This window comes from Onychostoma macrolepis, chromosome 16, assembly GCF_012432095.1.
Source record: "Onychostoma macrolepis isolate SWU-2019 chromosome 16, ASM1243209v1, whole genome shotgun sequence".
Lineage (NCBI taxonomy): Eukaryota > Metazoa > Chordata > Actinopteri > Cypriniformes > Cyprinidae > Onychostoma > Onychostoma macrolepis.
In genome coordinates, this window is record NC_081170.1 from 35315295 (window position 1) to 35336572 (window position 21278).

Consider the following 21278-nt stretch of genomic DNA (forward strand, 5'->3'; position numbering starts at 1 on the left):
ATTAGATTTTAACCATTTGATTTTGTTTGCACAGGGCGTTCCCACATTATTACTTAATGATATTCCCAGCTGCTTCGGTCCATTTTCCGCCGCCAGCAGCCATCTGGTCTCTTATTAGCACCTCAATGCATTTGCAGCCAGCTCCATTTAACAATTGAATTTGAACACTCCCGCAAAATATCTGGAGATCCATTTTGGGCCTCATGCAAACTAAACAACCGACAGCGTTTGCCCCTCACTTTTAAGAGCATTCGTTAGTATTATCGGCGGTTATTAATAATACAATTATGTTATGATGTATTCAATAATAATAATACTATTAATAATAATAATCAAATGTAAAAAACAAACAGAAAAATAAATGCTGTAACTTCACTAAAACCCCTTCAGAAAACGAACCAACCCACAAAAACCCTCAAAAGAGTACTTCGAATTTGTCTATAATTTCATTTAGTTTATTAGACAAAATATATGATCTGAACAAACTCCGTCAACTCACTATTTACAAATGTGGGTCACCTTAAAGGAAAACACCAACACATGAAGACAAAATAAGCCTACCAATGTCCCACGGTAAGGAAGGGATCACAGGTGTCATTATGTACAAGTCCAGCGGGCGCTAATCAAACTCGGCCATTTGTTTTAGAGTAACTGAATGCTATGCTGAATTGATTTAGATTTCATTGTCCCTTTATGAGTGCCATCAGTCCTTTTTTCGCGGCAAATGTCTTGATCAAGCGGAAGAGAGAGCTGTGAGGACCCTCTGTGTCGATTCCTGCTGGTTTCTGGGGCTGTGGAGACAGACAGAAAGAAATAAATGTGATGCAATGATGTCCTATCTCCAAAACAACAGCTTGAAGTTTTAAACACTGAGTCATTTCACGGTTAACCACACACTGAAATTTCCCACACGTTATAATGTAGCTATAATAATTACACGAAAACCGATCATATATATATATATATATATATATACATACCAACCAATAATGCGTGCAGCTTTAATGCTATTGGACGTTTTTTTTTTTTTTTTTGAAATCGTAACCATGCAATCAATTATTTCCCATCCACATAAAAATTTACAAAAGCTTTTTAATTTTTTTTTTTCGATCTAAGACTTTCAATACAATATGGCGATTTACCAGCAAATCCACTGGTGCGTCTTTTATGCAGGAAATAAATAATAACCAAAAGTCAAGTCACAAAAAACCCCGGCAAAGGGCCTGCTGAAATTGTGGCACTTAAAAGGGGAAAGTTTGAGCAAGACTGCTCCCCCGAGGTTCGCTTTTCCCAAGGGTCTTTAGCAAAGGCACACAGCCTCGGTGACTTGATAAGTAGTTATTCTCCTGAGAGACACAGAGTGTGTGTGGGGAGGGGAAATCGTGGCCTTTTGTCACCAGGAAAAGCACAACTATTTATTATAAGCGCTAAGCGCAGATTTTTCTCTGCCTGTCTGCTAGGAAATAGCTTTATCCCAAGAGTCTTTCTCCGATAAGCAGTTTTTAAAAAACAGCCGTTCGATGCGTTTCATCTCGTATAATGATAGCCAGCTGCTTCTAATGATAAATAATAATAATAATAATAAACAATAATGAGAGAAAAAAAATGAAAAAAAAGAAAAGAAAAGGAGGAAGAATAATATAATGCAAATTTACCTGTCGTGAAGAGGACGAAAGGATGACTTTAAAGGTTGCGTTGGTGATTCATTTCTGAGGACATTTTCCCGATCTGAGATTTAAAACAAAACAAAATGTTGGAATTAGATTGATTGGAATTGGAATTCGCGCAGCATTTGTTTTTACTTCATTTTGTGTTTATATATATATATATATAGCCCAAGACATTGAGGGCAAAAATAACAACATCAATAATAATAATAATAATAATACTAATAACAATAATAACAATACTAACAACAATAATAATAGCGACATTTCAAATGGCATTGCGGTCATTTGGGTCACGTGTGTTCAGCATACACAGGCCTAGTATGATTCGCGCATACCTATGTGTTTTGGACTCAGGTCCTCTGGCTCCTTCTCAGTGTTCCCGGCTGCCATCGTTGACACCAGCACCGACGAGGGCTGCTGCTGCTGCTGCTGTGAGTGAACCGGGTGATTGTGGTGATGCTGATTGACGCCCAGGAACGACCGGACGTTCAGCAGGGAGTTTTGGCCCAGAAACGCGCCATTGGTCCAGTTGTGGAACTTCCCGATCTGGCACGTGTACAGTCCGTGGCTGGGCAGGAAGGCCGGGTGAGTGGCGGGAAGCGAGGGTGACGTAGGTTTCTGCGAGCTATCGGGACTGGTCGCGGTTTCTGCTAACGACCATATTTTGGGCTTATTGCTAACCGGAACTTGAAAACCTCCCTGCCGACCCGGCGACAGAACCCTGGTGTTGTTGTTGTTTCCGTCCGACGGCTCTTTGCTACCGGAAATGGCGTTGGATTTGGATTTCTCGAAGGCCTCGAGCTCCCCGCGCTTTTCCTCGTCCTCCTCGTTACTCTGATCCCCGTCGTTGTCGTCGATCTTGTCGATGTCGATGCTCTCCAGATCTATTTCCTCTTCGTCTTCGTTTTTCTCAGCATCCCCCTCGTTGTCGCTCCCAAAAATGTTGCAGTCTTCGTCCTCTTTACTTCTGCCCCATGTCACCTTGTTCTCCTTCTTGAGTCTTCTTCTGGCGTTGGCGAACCAGGTGGACACCTGCGTGAGGGTCATCTTGGTGATGATGGCCAGCATGATCTTCTCTCCTTTGGTGGGATAGGGGTTTTTCCTGTGCTCGTTGAGCCAGGCCTTGAGAGTGCTGGTGCTCTCCCGCGTGGCGTTCTTAGGCCTGGCAGGGTCTCCGTACTGGAACTGACCGTAGGGGTAGAAGGCAGGGCTCGTGTGGGCAGCGAAGCTGGCAGGGTGCACGCCAGGGCTGTCTTTTAAATCATACTGAGAGCCCTGCAATGAGATCGACCAGAAAAAAAAAGGAAGAAAAAATTATCCACATGGCATTTGTTACACACGACAACGCGCACAAATGAATTCGGGAATACACTGTGCCAAATTCCATATCGAACTTTCACTTTCTCTTGCAAAATTATCAATATGCTCTTCCTAATTCAATCTGGTCTCCTCCAGAAAACTTGACGGAGTTTTGTTTTGTTTGTTTGTTTTTTTGCTTGGAATTATTGTTTTACTCTCCAATATTTTATAACGTTTGGTTTGACCTTTGACCAGTATTGTTATATAAAAAGCTAGGCCACAGATAGTGATAACGCACAAAATATCGTAAATATTATCCCAAACTTAATTAGAATGACATTCTGAAAAATGAGAGGAAAAAAACCCCGGCCACGGTTGGTCAACGTGATCGCATTATTTCGAGTCCGATGTGTATAATTAAGTGTATGTTTAATGTAAGGCTCGCTCGCGACGTACAGGCCTAAGCCTATTATTATTATTTTTTTATTTATATAACGTTATACAATAAACGACATAAATATACTACAACGTTAGATAGCTTGGTCTTCGAAAAAGCAGAACTGCGAGGAAAAGCATTTCACCTTTCCCCCCCTTGGAATTAAATAATATTTATAGAATTTTAATTCATTTTCCGTGCAAAGGAGATGCATGCACGCAATTTGAAATTAATTTATTATAGGTTAGCAAACGACACAGCTTATTAATAACTCTCACTTTCAATATATGTATATATATATATATCATTTTTTTCTTATTTTTTTGGGGGGGAAATGCAACGGGATTCTACTATTAAGTATCACATATCAACATCAACTATTTTTGCCCCTTTTATAATCATCACTATTTTTGATCATTTAGAGAAAGCATGAATAGCCTAATAAAGTGTAAAGCAGTTTCTGAGCCAGCAGGACCGTTTCAAACAATAATTCGTTTTACATTGTTTTCCAGCGCGAACATCAACAATTCTCGATCGAAACAATTTAAATGAATTATTAAATGAAAAATTAAACTGAATAAGAATTACATGGTGTTTTAAAAAGTAGAAATTTGTCACAGGATTCTTGTTATCACGAAAAACCCAAACAACTATTCTTCCACTCAAAACCCGAGCCGCGATAAAACTTTTCTTACGGTGTAAAATGGCGGTCGGAAAAAAATTGCAGGTATTATGAATTTTATGCGTTCCAAATACATAATGTCATTTTAAGATAGCCTAGTCTGAATGTTAAAAACTGCGGAGAAACTTCCCACGCACCGTGCAAGCTTAAATTACATTACATTAGCCAAGCATGTGCGGCAATCTCCCAAAAAAATGGTTGGCGATCTACTACAGGACGCTCGCAGAATAAAAGCAATAAAGGGCAAAACAAAAGCGAGCTGCTTTCGCGAAAGCACATCTGCTTTTCTTACCATCTGGGAGAAAAGAGCCAGATCGGCGCTGGTGTAAGGCAGAAAGGCGCTGTAGTTGTGTGCGTAGGGGTACATGCCCAGCACCGAGGACACGGCAGCGGCCGCCGCCGACGCGCTTCCCCCGATCTCAGCGCTCCCTCCGCGGGACGACGAAGTCAGCACTCCCGGCCGATCGCCTCCGTACACCGCCTGGGAGGCACTTAAATACTGCGGGTAACCCAGCTGGGGGAAAGACATCTCCTTCGCCACGTCGGAAGCCAAAACAAGGCAAAAAAGCAAATAGCCCACCAAAGCAAGAAGTGAAAGAGTTGGTCTCTCTCAAGCCGCACAGAGTGAGAATGGGAAACGTTCGTCTTTAAATCTCAGCTTCTCTTTTGCAGCAAGTCCGTCGGATGTGATCAGATCAACAATTGAGCTCCAACTGATGTCTCTGCCCCTAGGTCCTGGGCTGATCTCTCAGATACAATTTGAAGTTGATGCTTTGATTGGCGTCCCAGGCTCCTCCTCGTTGGCGCATGTGGTTAGTGCATTGGCCAGGGCCACTTTTGCACTGTTTGGAGGATTGTATGTTAAATGTTTAGCATTAGAATCCATTCACTGTAGTGTGACAACCTGTCTACACGATTTTACAGCTGCCCAGCACTGGGGAAATGAACTGATAGGCACGCGGAACTTATTTGAATGGCTCATAATTCTTATAAACACTGGAGAATTAAAGCAACACTCGCGATGACAGTGATCTTCATAAGGTATTGACGATCAAACAACTGTATTCTTTTTTTTTAGATTGCTAATATTGCGTACGGGATTATACACATTTGGTTAAAATTATGCTCTGAATTGAATTATTCAAATGAAACACTGGCTTTGCTGTTTTTTTGGAGTGATCTTAAATAATTAAAGATGTGCATTTCCATACTCTAAACCTCATGGATTTGTTTTTTCCTTTATTATTTTTGGTACTGACAGAAATACAGTTTCTAATGCATGAACTTCCAAACGACCTTTAACTGATCATGCAGGCTTTAATTATGCGAATCACAGCATATGCATTTTTCTTCCCCCTTTGGTAGAACAGATTAATTAATTGTTCTCGATACTGGCAATCAGGGCAGAAAATGTGTGTCAAACAGTCTCTAAAACATTATAACACGACTTTCTCTTCCATTTCTTCCCTCTCTCTCTCTCTCTCTCTCTCTCACACACACACACACACACACACACACACACACACTTATAACCCAGAGGCACTTACAAGCATACACACGGGGGTGGGGGCGTTGGGGACTTTGTATTTATGTTTCATTGTTAAATACTGAACGAGGTGATGTCGTGAATAATCGTGAGCACTTCATTAACATGCACACGAGCGCCATTTAGCCACAAACCAACAAAATTATTAATACCACTAATAATAGTCATGACAGATAAAGGCATCGCCTGTGGTCTAACAGTTTGTGAATTAATGTGTGTGCGGCAACAATAATCTCACTAATCCCGCCACATCTTCTTTACCAAAATACCTCCCACTAATAATAATGAACCGTCTTTGCTTAATATATGCAACGTATAATAAGCATTCTTTAGAAACGGGGTAACATTAGTTTACAAAATGTGCTTTTCGAAACGATTTAATTCTGCATCGTAATATTTTATTTATCATTATTATTAACTAAAGGTGCAAATAAAATGTACTTTTTTATTTTAATTTTTTTATTATAATTCATTCGAGACATTACATGCATGCGTTAAACGAGTGTTTTCTTCTAACCGAACTGCTCGCTCTTGATTTGTCCGGGACTCGCTCTGTCATGGGGTCGCTGCTCAAGCGCTTCTAAAGTTGTGCTCGTTGAAAGGATATAGTGGATTTAATACTTTAACTGCTCAGATGAAGCCAGTGATTGTGATCTGCCCCAGATGGCCGCGAGTGGAGGATCTGTTGAAAATATCTGAGGGCACTGATGCCAATCAGAGGAACACATCAGACAGAAGGAGGAATGGCACTGGTGATAACCCGCTGGAAACGCGCAGAGCTGAAGATCATGCAGATATGACACTGAAAATATCTCTAAACGGTGGAGACACAGACGTTAAGAAAGGACATTCAAGCTTGAGAAATGTTGTAGAGAAAAAAAGTTAGGCGCGCTCAATTACTCGCTTCTTATTTAAACATTCACTTTTGACATTTTTTTCCTTTAGATTTGTATTTTTTTATTTTTAAATAAGCATTTATGGGCTGCGATGTTACATTTATTTTATTAATATATTTACTGCAAAATATATTAATAATTTTTTTTATTAATAAGAATATATTTTTTTCAAAGTCTTTTTGGGGGCGGGGTGAATATCAAGTTTCCTTTTTTCGGGTCAATAGGGAAAATAAATTGTAAAGGGGTTGAAGTTTGACCCTCGTCAAACAAAGGCACGTGTAATCTATGGGCAATAAAGCGTGTTCACACTTAACTGATTTATGGGGCTTGTTAAAGTCCCATTATCACTTTCCCTGCAATAGCAACAGCGAGAGACCAGTGCAACTTCACTGGATACCTGTAGCATGTCCTCATCCGTATAAGACAGGTTTATAATAAAAAAAAAAAAAAAAAAAAACAAACAAAAAAAAAAAATCATTTTTTTCTTATAAATATATATATATATATATATTCTCTCTATATCTGTGCAAGATGAAAATTATACTATGCATGTGCATGCAATGACAGGTGTGCATGTAAACACACATATCTATAAATTATGGAAAGTACACATGCCCTTAAGCAAGCTCTTATTTTTCTGCTCTTCTTCTGTCATATAAATAGCAAACCCAAGCTTAGCAGAGCAGTGATTACAGTGCGGAATCTGCATATTTCAAAGGTTAACATTTTTTATTTTATTTTATTTTACTCTAGGAAAAAAACATTTTTTTGACTTTTAAACCATTTCAAAACAACAAGAGACACACACACATTTCATGGTGGAGTTTCATGTGCTGTTTTATATTCAGAATCTGAAGGGTTTCAGGTTGGCTGTACAGTGACTCTGCTGCTGTCTGAGTGTCATTATAATATAAACACTGTTTGTCAAAGCTTTCTTATCCAAGCTCGCTTTAATGCACAAATGCATTTAAGAAGAAAAAAAAAAAAAACAGTATTTATTTTCTTTCAGACCATTTCTGTCATCTGCATGCGAGCCTCATGAGACAGATCTTGCAGCACAGGCTCCTGTTTGTGATTGGATTTCATAGAACTCAAAATCAATGCGTTTCTCAAGCATGTCAATGTACATTCTTTAAGTACAGGTGTAGGGCAATTCTTACAACACTGTGAAACTTGTGTAGCACAAACGAAAGCAGGGAATGGCATTCAACTAAACTGTCAACTTTAAACAGCCAAAAGCAATGAGATCAAAGGCATGCGCTGGAGTCTCTTCTCTCTCTAGATTACAGCCCTAACGGTTTGAACCCTTAATGCTATTAAAGGGAACCAGGACATCTCTCCCAACCATGGTTACTGAGTAAATCCCCTCTGGACTCAAAGATGACCAGAGCCGCGCTTGAGTCAGCAGTGGTCAAATGGAGCTTTTGCACCGACTTTCAGCACCAACCATCATTGTAACATTTTATGCTCGGGGTTTTTGGGAGAGACTCTGCAAGTGCACTGATTTAACAGGCCCGTGATCCACAATCTTGGCTGCACAGACTGTTTGCATCTCAGCTTGTGAGCTAATTACGGCCGGGCTCGTGTGTGTCATAGGAATAATCATTGCATGATTTTTATTTATTTTTTTCTTCATTTCAGCTTCATATATATATATATATATATATATATATATATATATATATATACTCAAAATTTAATGTGCAACGTAAATTGAAAATATCAAGTACTGCATGATTTAATAAACTATTCTATGAAGGATCCCATGCAATGATCCAGTGAATGTGTGTGTGTATCACGTGTGAAATCATAACTGATGAAAATGCCCAGGATCCTTCAGCAGTTTGGGAATGTCTTGAGATTATCAATGTTGGGAACTGTTATCACGTCAGCGGCCTGCTGGACCACACATGATTGTCCCCTATTGTCCTCTTCTGTCTTCGGCGAGTTGACATGAGGTTAAAAATCTCTGGTATGCCCCTCTCGCCCAGGAGAGATTAACAAATTATATGTGCTGAAATCTAGTCCAGCTAAATTCGGAAGAAAGCAGTTACCACCAACCATCACAATGTGCCGTTTGCTCCCAGCCCACAAATAAAGTTTATCCAATAACTCCAAATATCCCCCAACACCGCAATAAACCGGAGAGCCGTTAAATGCCTTATTAGAGTCCTGCTCTAGGAATTTGAGAGGAATGCTTGAACCACACCCAGGTACGGAAAGAGGGAATTTCAGGCTAATAAAAGACGTGTGTGGAAATGTCATAAGGCCAGAGTGCAGTGTGTGGCTGACAGCAGAGCATATGGAAAGAGATTTTACCTCGTTGTAGCGACACCTTGGCAGTGAATCTGCTACACTGCTGGGCATCTGCTAGTTTGGCACTTGCCTGCAAACTTTCCACTCAATTGCAAATTCGACAGAAAGGGACGGAAGCATAAATTAGTTGTTATATTGAATTTGTCTGTAACTTCATTATTTTATATGCGTCACCATTGTATTATTATTTTTTTCTTTAATTTTGATTAGAGAACAAATTATGCTTTTGTTCCTTATATTTAAATAAAAACACATTAAGACACAATGTAAAAAGGGAACAGTAATTGGAATTAAATCACATGACTAGTATATTCTATAGTCTGTGACCATCAATTCAACACTGAAACACTTTTTCCACAGGACAACAACAAACACATCAAATATAAGAGAGTATATTTCATGTATATTTCAGTAACTATAAGATTTTGAGTGAAAATTCCTATGCTATGCAAGGCTTTTGTATATTGTCTCAATTGTCTAAAATGGACGTGAATCACAAGTTTCACTAGCTAGTGGGCTGGTAGATGTGGCTGTGTGTGTTTGGGTTAATCAGTGTCTTTCTCCCTGGATCCCACTCCTCTTGAAACACTTGCAGGGTTTTAGGAAAAAGGCAACAAAACCTGCTCCAACCCACCCGGCCACCCCAGCATACTCACATATCAAAGGCTGGCCAGGGTGCTGGTCATCCCAAAGGGCATTGTCAATGCTGATTAGCGGGTGGGTCACCTCTCTGAAGTGATTGGCTACTGAGAGAAAAAGAGAGGCAGAGAAATGTGAGAGGGGATGTTAATTGTTTTGGCTCTTTTCTTAGGAAAACATATCACCATGTGATCTAGTGGAGGTTAAGTACCCTCATTGCCACAGGGCCAGAGGTAATTAATAGACAGAATGGCTGTGTTTATGTGCATTAGTCTTTTATGGCTCTTTCAGTTGTAATGGTTTGTTAAATGGAGGCCTCCTCTCACCACAGATTGCAGGCTGATAAAAGACATCAGGTGGCCCGCGTTTAAATCTCAAGCACGTCACTTAATCCAAATCAACACCTCCACAATATCACTGAAGTGTGTGAGCAGAACTAGGCCAGCTTTTTTCCCCCGACTTCTGTTGAAAGAATCATGAAAATTATGTTCAAAAAATGATTACATAATTCTGCATTTGAATGGAAGTTTTACAGAGATCATTTAGCTTTTACACTTGTATAATCTATTCATTTTAGTGAATGTCCAAAATTTACCCTTAAGATATTTATTCAAACGCACAGAACACACACGCAAACGCACACCCACAACGTGATACAGAGCATGCAAATCTGTTAATTGAAATTTAAAGAAAGCCTGTCCAAATGATGGATTTGTATTTATGCAGGCTCTGATATCATGAAATCTTGGGACAGAATTTAAAGGAAAGTTACACTTTTAAGTTTAACTTGGACATTTTATATGTTCTAAATCTGCTTTAATAAAATAAATCCTGTTTCAACTCTCACTAATCATCCGTTTGTCTTGATTTATCCTCTTCTTATCATTGTCATCCATCTTTAGATCAGATATGTTCCACATGCATAATAACCTTTTTTTTTTTTTCCTTTTTTGCTCATTTAGATATTGATTGAAAGCAAAGTCAAAAGCAGTTTCACATTAGCCTGACATTAGTATGTCTACACATGATCAGGTTTGTAGTTATCAGTGTTGTTAGATCTGGAGCATTATCTCCAGGTGAACCGCTATGATCAAGCGTCTCATAATCAGTGAGTCTCGGCGTCTGGTGATGCGTGTTAAACAAACACACAGATTTCTTTCAACTCTAGATTACTCATTCACCTTCAGGCACAAAGGGATGCACTGGACTAAGTCAGCGTGCCTCATTGAACTGTCAGCATCTATGAAGTCGCTTGCCGTGTACAAGGTTACGGAGCGGGAGGGCATGGAGGGGTCTGGCAGGTATGGCCTGGCAGAGCTCGTTCCTCCGTCCGGGATCGTGTCACTTTCGTTCAGGGCTGAACGCTCTCAGGCGGAGCGTCCGGGGTTCTGGCCTGAGGGGGTGGCAGGTTGCATCCCCTGGTTTTATATCAGCTCCACGTAAAGGCAGCATTGATCCCAGCTGAAAAAAGCCATCCAAACAATGAGGTCCAATAGCAAGTCCATTTCAAGGGCCCAGCTGATTGGAGCCGGGTAATGCCGGCATTAGAGATACTCAGCTGGGCCGGCGACTCACAGAGCGCACCGTGAAATCTCTTGTTAAAGTAAGAAAAATAGTGTTTGCTCAGTAATTGAACAATTTTATTTTAGCCCCACCGGCCCCGGCGGCCCCGCTCCTCCTCCTCCTCCTCCTCCACCTCCTCCTTCTCCTCGCGCTCCGGCGCTCCCCTCCCCCTTGTCTTTGTGTGAGTACCCATCAAATCTGGATCGATCCTGCAGTGTCATTGTGTAAGGGGGTTATTTATGTGGGCATCCAATCTCCAGCTGCCGTTGTATTCGGGCAGGGAACAAGGCCAGAGATTTTGTTAACAGCGAAAAGTACATCAGAGGAGACACCGCGGCCGAAGCTCCGGCGCTTTCACAGCCGGTTAGTCTTTAAGTAGTGGATGTATTGAGTTCATCCTGGTGAAATAGACAACTAATTTACTGTTTTCTCTCTCCATCTACATGGATTACGAGAGGCAAATGAGACGACCGCGGGGGCACCCCGCGACCCCTCCTGGCCGGCTCGCCAAAAACGAGGCTCGGCCCTATCTGCCGGAGAAATGAACGATCCTATTTATGTTAATGCATACATGAGCGTTACACAGGTTTTCCCATGATAAGGCTATAGGTTAATGAAATGCTCATTTCATTCTAGCAGTTGTTTTCTCTGTGAAGTTCCGATAAGTAGCGAACCAATGAAGCCTGTAATTACAATCTTACAGAAACCCAGCCAATCTGTATATAAATCTCACCATCCAATTACAAGATGTAATAATTTTGCAGTCAAGCTGGTAATGAGGTCTAATACTCATGCATGTGATAATCCCCCCTGGATGCTGACTCTATCAGATGTTAGCTTTGTAATTATGTGAGCAAAAAATCATTATTTCATGTTCAAGTAGAAAATGAGGTTGGTGGGAAGTTAATTTTCTCTATGCTCTGTGAAGCGTAGACAAGAATTTAATGATTTAATTACAGTTGTTAGCCCTTTTTTGCGAGAGGCTTAAATCGAGCTAAGCGTTTTTCATAGCCTGACATCAAGAGTCCGGGAACATCAAAGATCGCGACGGCGGCGCGTGCGCACAAAGTGACGGGCGGCCCCTGGAATCTCCAGGAGCGCCCATCTCCTCGGAATTTTGGTTATATCCTCATTGCCAAGGTAACCGCGTCCCCAGGACACAGAGCCACCAGATAAAAGCGACATCAACAAATATTAAGCGCTCGGGCTTTCTCCGCCGCTCGCTAATCCACTGTATGTGAATTTGTCATATCAGATTACTATGACAGTCATGGTGAGGTGGAGTGGAAAGCATCCACCCACCTCCAAAGGACAATATAGTTTTCTCTCCACCTTTCTGGGAATTTCAAAACGGCTTCTGAGTGGTGTCTGTAGCCCTCTGATTTCCATATATCCTTTATGGAGGAGAGAGGGAGAGAAACAGTAAATACATTCCTCAGAGTAATCCCTAGAAAGGGGAACGCTTTTTGCCAGTGGAAGAAAGCGCTTTGAGCTATGTAATTCAACTTCACAGCGACACCAGCTACTTGTTTATTCAAGGGTTGGGGAACGCTGCTCCGCTCCCTTTAACAGGCCTCTGTGAAGACTGCCAAATATTTAGCCTGTCCTCTCCCGCCTTTCATCTGCTCCCGCAACTTGACGCTCGAGATACTTCTCACCGCTCTCCTTACAAACTTCTGCTATGATTTGAATTTGACTTTGCAATAAAGGGTATATGCAGTCTAAAGTCACTCGAGGCGTTTTTTTCGTTCAATGACACCACAGAAGCCCTGGGAGGCATTTGAAGCCTTTCAGAACTCCAGGTTTGGGGAGAAAATATTTGTAAATGACTTGTCTTTGGTCGTGCATTTGAGTCGTTGGAATTAAGCCCCAAAGCTACATACATTTTAAACACTCCAATGCCTCTTGAAATCTCCAAAGGTGACAATTGCACATCCCGAGGCGTGAAGAACAGATCCTCAGCGACAATGGCGCTCTCGAGCGCCTGCCTCCCACAGCACTTCAGGTCCCTGACCTTTAAATCTTCCGCCCTGATTTCGGCGCTTCACTGCGTTCTGTTAAACAAGAAGTGTTGTGACCCATAATTGTGGGCAGGCTCTCAGCAGGTTGGGAGAGCTCTTTCCACCAGAGTGTCCGGTCCGGCTCCATCTGCTGCTGTCTTGCGCTGGTCCCACTGGGAAGCCCGGCTAATTTTGCAGTCAATTAGCAGAAGGACGCCTTTTGTTCTCTGGCCGTCCCAACGGGCCGCTGTGCCAGTCTGCCGCGATCTATGGATGCTGCATTCAGATGGTGCGCAGGGCTGTTTTTCATTCTCCCCATGCTCTCCGGTGCCGGGCCCTCGCTGACCCTTTTGACATTGTTGGCCAAACGCTGTCGATTGCAGTGAGCCGTGCGGAGGCTTGAATGACGAATCTGAGATGGACGGAGAGTGCCTGGGTTAAATTTGACCGTGAATGAAAGGCATTAGAGGCTTCATTAGCTGTAGGATTAGATGTCATAAAGCCCTCATGGGCACATCATGAGCAATGAGTATGCTTAAAACCGTTGGATTATCACTGCAATAGACTAATTCTGCACAATGCCGCTGACACGATATTCTAATGTGCTATAACCACACCAAATCTCTAATGATACATGGGAGAAACGTCATTCAGTTTTCATCAGCAAAAGAAAATTGATTGAGATTATATGTTGATTACCATTAGTTCATATTACCATTAGTTCGTTTCGCTCATAAGAATCTTTTATATACATATTTCTCTTTTTTTTTACTTTTAATCTATTAATCATAGAATTCTGCAAAATAAAATGCATCACAAAATATAAAGCAGCACAACCACTTCTAACACTGATAATAATCAGAAATGTTTCTTGTATTTCAGCAAATTAGCAGATTGGAATGATTTCTGAAGGATCATTTAACACTGAAGACTGGAGTAATGATGCTGAAAATTCAGCTTTGATCACAGAAGTAAATTACATTTTAACACAAAACATTCAAACAAAGCATGGTTATGTTAAATTGTAATGTTTCACAAATTTTAAAGAATAAGGTTTTGTGTAACAGGCTATAATTTTTTGAGGAATTTGGATACTTACCTGCACTGCTTTGTATCCTGTATAGATAAAGTGCTGATGCACATATTGACATTTAATGCAGTATAAATTGTTATTATCACATATAGCACATAATTTAATCTGCCAGTTTAACCACAATACATTATAAATAAATGAAATGTAGTATTGTGTCCATAAAGTGTTCATTCTGATATTCAAGTATGATTTATAATGTATAAAAAAAACTTAGAAAAAGAAAAAAAAAAACCTGCTCTGCTGCAGATGAAGATAAAGTACTGCTTCAAGTATTGGTATAATTGCTTTTATTGCTTCCATTAAATAATTTCTGCCAAATTAACCACAATACATTATAAGTAAATGCTATGCACAATTATGTCCATAAAGGGTTATTAAATATAAAATAACTTTTTATTTGACTTTCTAATAATTTTTTTCTAATATTTTTATGTATTTTTTAAATTTTTAAATATATATTAATGATAGTCGTATGTAATAGTGTATTTGTCATATTTGGAGGAATTATAAAATAAAATAATATAAAATAGTAAAAACGTACTTACTTTGCTTTGTAACCTGTAGATGAAGTGCTTTCACAATTATTGATGTACATCTGAATATGACTCATGGCGAATACACTTTTGATTTGACTTTCTAATCATTTTTGGGCCCTGTTAAGTATGGTAAGGGTGTCTGATACGTGAAAGCACCCTATTCCACCTGGTAACCTGTGGACGAAGCGCCGCCATTAGCCGCCAGTTACAAATGAGCTTTGCAGCCTCTCCGAGCTCTTTTCTGATAGATGAAGCACCCCGTCGGTCTCACCCCGCAGTCCCGGAGCAGCTCTACCTGGCCTCTCGCCGCGCTACCTGTCTCAAGTTAATAAATCATTTTGGTCCATAAAATATTCAAGGTGGGTGGGGAGGGCCGAGGTATCAGGCAAGCAGGGCAGGTTAAAGAATTTCTTAAATTTTTATAGCGTGACAGCCTGTCCCACATAAGCCCCTCAGCTGTCTCATGTTCTGGGGCAGAAATGATCCTCTGTGTCACTCTAATAGTCTAGAATTACACTTGTATCACTGTCACTAGCATATGGGGATGTGTAAACCCCCTAGGCCTGTGCTCCCTCTGCTTTCATGGCATTTAAAATGATAACATTTGGCCAAGCTAGTTTTGACAGAAAGAGTGAAGCTCTATTCTCTCTCTTCCCCCTCCACAGCGGGCGTATCGCTGACAAAGACAGCCACCAGGGGCCTGCCACCGAGCGGCCAATCATCAGGCTTTTTACTGGATAATGATGGCGGGCTCTGACTCTGTTAATAAGGGCCCGAGCACAGAGGGAGAGCGGCATCAGAGCTGTTGGGCTGCCATTCACTTCATTATGTGCTCTCTTATTATAGAGCGCTCTCTGACTCGCTCTTCTCTCCTCCACCTGATCGTATCGCCGTGTTCTCCAAACGGATCGGACCCAGTCAGAGGCTTTCTGATCAACTCTCCTCTCTCGTTTTTATATGAAAGGAATCGCAATGTGTACAGAGTCAAACATGACTTGATTTTGAAGTCACAACAGCAGTCTTACGGAATGGGAGAATAAGCTCGTATGTTATTATTTTATCTTTTCCAAACAATAACAAGCTTCAAGAAGTCTCCAAAAAAAAAAACATCACAGGAGAAGCTTGTTGGCTATGTTATATATGCTATATATATATATATATATATATATATATATATATATATATATATATATATATATATATGCATCTTCAACAGTCATACAAATAACTTTATCTGAGAGAACGACAAAAAAATCTAAGCCATATTTGATTGGCAAACATAGAATATAGCATTTATGGTCATAAAAAACTGTGATAATATGACTTTTTGTTCCACAGGGGAAAAAATAAATAAATAAAAGTAGTAATGAAAGAAGTCTCTTCTGCCCACCCAGGCTACATTTATTTGACCAAAAATACAGTAAAAACAGTGATACTTATTTACTATTTTGTTATATTTAAAATGCATTTTAATATATCCTGTCCTTTACATTATATTATATTATATTTAAATATAAATATTTTTTATAGATTAAATTTTAATAGAATTTTGTACCATTATGAATGTATTTACTGTCATTTTTTATCAATTTAATTAATTGATGAATAAAAATGTTAATTATTTTTTTGTTGTCGTTTTTTTTTTTTTTTTTAACATTTTTATCAAACTGAATGTTAGTGTATCAAAAAAAAACATTCTAACATAGATAACATTGATAATAATCAGAAATGTTTCTTGAGCAGCAAATCAGCATATTAGAATGATTTCTGAAGATCATGTGACACTGAAGACTGCAGTAATGATGCTGAAAATACATCTCTGATCACTGAAATAAATTTGGATAAAAGCGTCTGCTAAATGACTAAATGTAAATAATATTTTAAATTACAATAGAATACACAATACATTAAAATAGAAAGCATTTATAAAATAAAATCAATCAATCAATCTTTTTATTCCAAAATGATTCCAAACTTTTGACCAGTAGAGTATATATCATTTTGAATTAATTCGGTAAACTATACCTTTAATAAAAAGACATATAAGCATGTTAATTCCCAACGGAAATATGTCAGCATGATGTAAAATGAATGTCCTTTACGTACTGGTGTATCCAGGCATTATAAAGGGTAAACTGCATATGAAATAGTGATGACCGACCAATTAAGCCTCCGTCACTGCTGCGTTTCTGCCTCCCCTCTTTCCTTTCCTCGAATTCCCCCTCTCTCCGTTTTCTCTCACTTGAACAGACTCCAGCAGCGTGACGGAGTCCCTCTGGATTTGGCCTCTCAAGTTGTTAAAGTGGGAATCAGCAATCTCTGCTTTCTACACCAACATGGAGCGCGAGGACAGGAGCCTGGAACAGCCCTTCCGTTATTGAGCCTGGAGGTTCAGGTCGCGGCGCTTGTGGGTGAGAAACCCCTGCTCTCGCACTATTAATCATTATGTGACCCTTTAACACCTGCTACTAACTCTCTGCCTCCAACTGCTGCCGTATTGATATCATTCCCTGTTGATTTCTTCATTTTCCGAGCCCGGCCAGGACCGAGCCCTTTGAAATTCCTCATAAATGTCAGTAATTGTGCATCAGAGTTCAATGTATTACTTTCCCACTGTCTCTTTGGCTCGCTATTTCTCTCTCCGGCGCACACACAGGCACGTGTGCAACTATGCGGTGGAGCCTCATGTATTTTGATGATATAAAATATGACCACATTTACATGCAAATAGAAGTTTGAGATTAATGGGGGAAGCAAACAGTGAAAAAAGGAGGACGGCATGGTAATACGCCATTATGCTGTTTAAATACATTTACCCGTGTTTGGAAGCTGAATTAGCATGGTCTGAGCACCAGGAAATCATGTTGGCCTGATTGCAATTTTGTTTTCCAATTGATCGTACAATTTCATCAAGTTCAGCTGTCATTTCTAATAGTAACCCAGGTTTACTGACTAAATTGAAGATTTTCGCTGTGGCGGAGAGATCTTGGCAGAACAGGTGAATTAGTCTGTTTTTTGTGTTTTTTTTTTGCATTGGCCCATGACACCAAATTTAAAATTCAAATATTCCAAACATGTTTCCCGTGCGCATTTGAAGCGTGTCGATGCCAGTTGGCAGTTGCACACACACACACACACACACACACACACGTCTGGTTTGCTATCCTTGTGGGGACTCTCCATAGGCGTAATGGTGTTTATACTGTACAGACCGTATATTCTATTGTCCTACACCAGCCCTACACCTAAACCTACCCCTTACAGGAAACTACAGGCATTTTTAGATTTTCAAAAAACTTCATTCTGTGTGATTTATTAGCTTGTTTATCCGCTGAGACCTCAATTTAGGTCCCCATCGTGACACGAGTCCCCATGAGTCTGTGTGTATTCAGGTTTAAGACCCCACCTGAATAGAAAAACAGGTACACACACACACACACACACACACACATATGTTTGTTTTTGTGAAAAGTGGGGACTCCATAGGCGTAATGGTTTTTATACTGTACTTACTGTATGTGCTATTGTCCTACACCAACCCTACACCTAAACCTACCCCTTACAGGAGACTGTCTGCTATTTCAGATTTTCAATACACTCCATTCTGTGTGATTTATAAGCGTTTTGAAAAGTGGGGACATGGAGTAATGTCCTGAAAAGTCACCTTCTCCTTGTAATACCTGTCATACCCTTTTCATTATACAAATGTGTGTCCTCATATGTCACAAAAACACACGCGCACACACACGGTGTATTTCTTTACTTTTGACTCATAATCATCAACAAACTCTCATGTGGTTGTGTTAAGATTAGTATTAATTGACTGGAAATCATAAGTGTGTCTTAAAACACAGAACAAACCTGATTGACAGTCTCAGGACTGTCCTGCCAAAGCAGGGGCCACCAAAGGCCTCATAATATACAAACAATAAATCCATTTCTGTGGGCCTGGCGTTTGGCCCCGCAGATGAAATGATGATTTGAATATTTCACAACATCATCTAGGAGTGGAATAATCTATCAGTCACTCAAACGTCTGAGACGAGCGACCAAACAAACACCCCGAGCAAATGTCACTCATCTCTTACCCAAAATGATGCTGACAGCTAAATGCAGATCTCAATTTTACAGAGAAGGATTCATTACCTCTGAATAATAAATGGCAAAATAAATTGTCTAATCTTCTCTTTGTACACTGTCTGCTGGGGCTGAATAACAATCTCCAACAGATCTCAGGCTCAAGAAGGCACTGGAGAATAAAGGCTTGAACTGTCTGACAGAATACATTCAGACATCTTTCTGATATTTTCAGTGAGATAACATGCATTTATATTTACAGATGGCTTTAATAATAGAGCCGTTTAATCATTCAGTTCTACAGGCAGCATGTACAAAAAACAAAAAAAAAAAAAAAAGGAAAGGAAAGGAAAATTTATTATACTAATTATATATAGGATGGTTCTGTTAAGGATTGGTTTTGTTAATGATAAGGATTTTTTTAATTATTTTTTTTTATTTGATGGGCCAGATTTCTATTTGCCCTGTTAATATTTTCAGTTTCAGTTAGTAACATTAGTAACATTTTTCTATGCCAGAGAGAAATATGTCAATTTAGATTAAAGGAAAAATTAGATCACTATATTTAATAAATTATGCCATTATATTATTTAATTAAATATTTAATTACGTTTTGAACTTTTGATAATATTTAAAGTAATATTAATATTAAAGCATAATTATATAAATACACAGATAGCTTGCTGAAAAATAATGACATATAAATCATAATGTTATTTACAACTACTGAATGGTTTGCTGTGTGCTTGTCAACTTTAGTGTTTTTATATACAATTTATTTGTTTGTTTGTTTGTTTGTTTGTTTGTCAGGAAATCCCATTTTATTTTATTTTATTGAGAGACTATTGTTGTTTTTATTAATGTTTTGAATTAGTTTTTACTTTTATATGTTTGGTTTTATTTTTATTTTACTTAAAGTTTTAGTAATTTTGTTGTGTGTTGTTATTATTGTTGTTACTATTATTATTAGTAGTAGTAGTAGTAGTAGCAGTAGTATGATGATGATGATGTCTAAACTGTTTTAAATTTAAATTTTAGTGCATAGAGCTTAACTAACTAAAAATGAGAAATGTTACCTTGTAAAGCAGCTAGTGTTGCTGTTGTTCTGAGAATCTGATGACACAGAGTGAGTCGCTGATGATCACGCTCTGTATTCAGTGTTGTGGATATGAACTCTTCATTAAGTTCCCATGTGTTCCTGCGGGAGAGAGTCTGAGCACACAATGGCCAGCGCTGGAGCTCCGGTGCGTCAGGCCGCTAATGTGGCTCACAGGGGAGTGGGTGGCTTAGCAGGCCAAATGTACGGCCTCTGACATCAGGGATCGATCGCATTCGGAGGGCTTGAGGGCCAGAAGCGCAGGCCTCTCTCATTAGCTGACCGGACCAGAGCAGAGGTGCAAACTCAGCCGTCCCAGTGGACAACACGGAGCAAACTTACTGCAGCTCCTGCAGGGCCACGACCACGACAACATCTCTGCTCAGCGCTGATCATACTGCGGATATTACAGTCACTGGATTAGTCTCATGTGCAAATTCAGAAACTGTTCAGGTGTGGCTCATTCTACACAGCAGATGTGCTGCAGGATGATCAGCTCAGATACTGTTCACATCACAATCCTGCACAGACTTTTGAGCTGGTGACCACAAATATACATTTCTTTCTTTCTTTCTTTCTTTCTCAAAAACAGGCTGACAAAATCGGGGACACAGCGAATTGTATGTACTGTATTTATGTATTTATTTATTTATGAAAATGAAATAAATCAATTAAGAAATAACACTATAATATTATTTAACTGAAGTATTTCATAATAATTGTAATTTAAATACTACTACTACTACTACTACTAATAATAATAATGCAACATCTCTCATTTACATTTAGTTTAACTTGATGTAAATAAAACTGAACAAAAATAAAATAAATGAACATATTTAAAATCCACAAATAATAATAAAAATGACAAAAAGACACAACTAAATTACTAAAACTTAATAAAAAGTAAACTAAAATTTAAATAAATTTTTATTTTTTATTTGTATTTTTTTTTTAAGTTACCGGGCAACTGGTGAGTAACACTGTTTCGTTTACTCACCAACGCTGATTTTACTCACATTTGTCACTTGACCAGTGTTCATCTAAGGCCCTGACTGTTGCTCATTCACTCTTCAGTACTTGACTCACCCCGATGCTAATTGTGTTTCTAATGTGTTTCTCCAGAGCGTCAGGTTCAGAACTTTATCTACTTCATTCAATCCACTTCTATTAATTTCAGTGCATTCAGCACACATCTGATCAGTGCATTTCCTCCGAGTCAAACTCAGCAATGCTCTATCATGAATGAGAAGATCTTTTTAATCAAGTTAATTGCTCTCTTTCACTCTCTCATCCTTCATCTATCTCTCTTATACCAGCGCACACAACTCCTAACTACTTTAAAGTGTAAAATTCAAGTGGTTAAGCAACAAGATTGTTTCCTCCTCACTAATTAATTGGACAGAAAGGACTGATTCAGTAGTTTTAC

General features: G+C 39.3%; 1 protein-coding gene across 1 annotated transcript; it reads right to left on the reverse strand.

Moving 5' to 3' along the window:
* Positions 1-436: 436 nt before the first annotated feature.
* irx1a (iroquois homeobox 1a) lies at positions 437-4809 on the reverse strand. The gene is made up of 4 exons (XM_058747935.1): positions 4380-4809; positions 2006-2945; positions 1656-1728; positions 437-791 (listed from the first exon to the last, which is right to left on the reverse strand). The coding sequence occupies exons 1-4, from the start codon at positions 4614-4616 to the stop codon at positions 734-736; spliced, it is 1308 nt and encodes a 435-aa protein (XP_058603918.1). The 5' UTR covers positions 4617-4809; the 3' UTR covers positions 437-733.
* Between the last annotated feature and the right edge of the window lie 16469 nt (positions 4810-21278).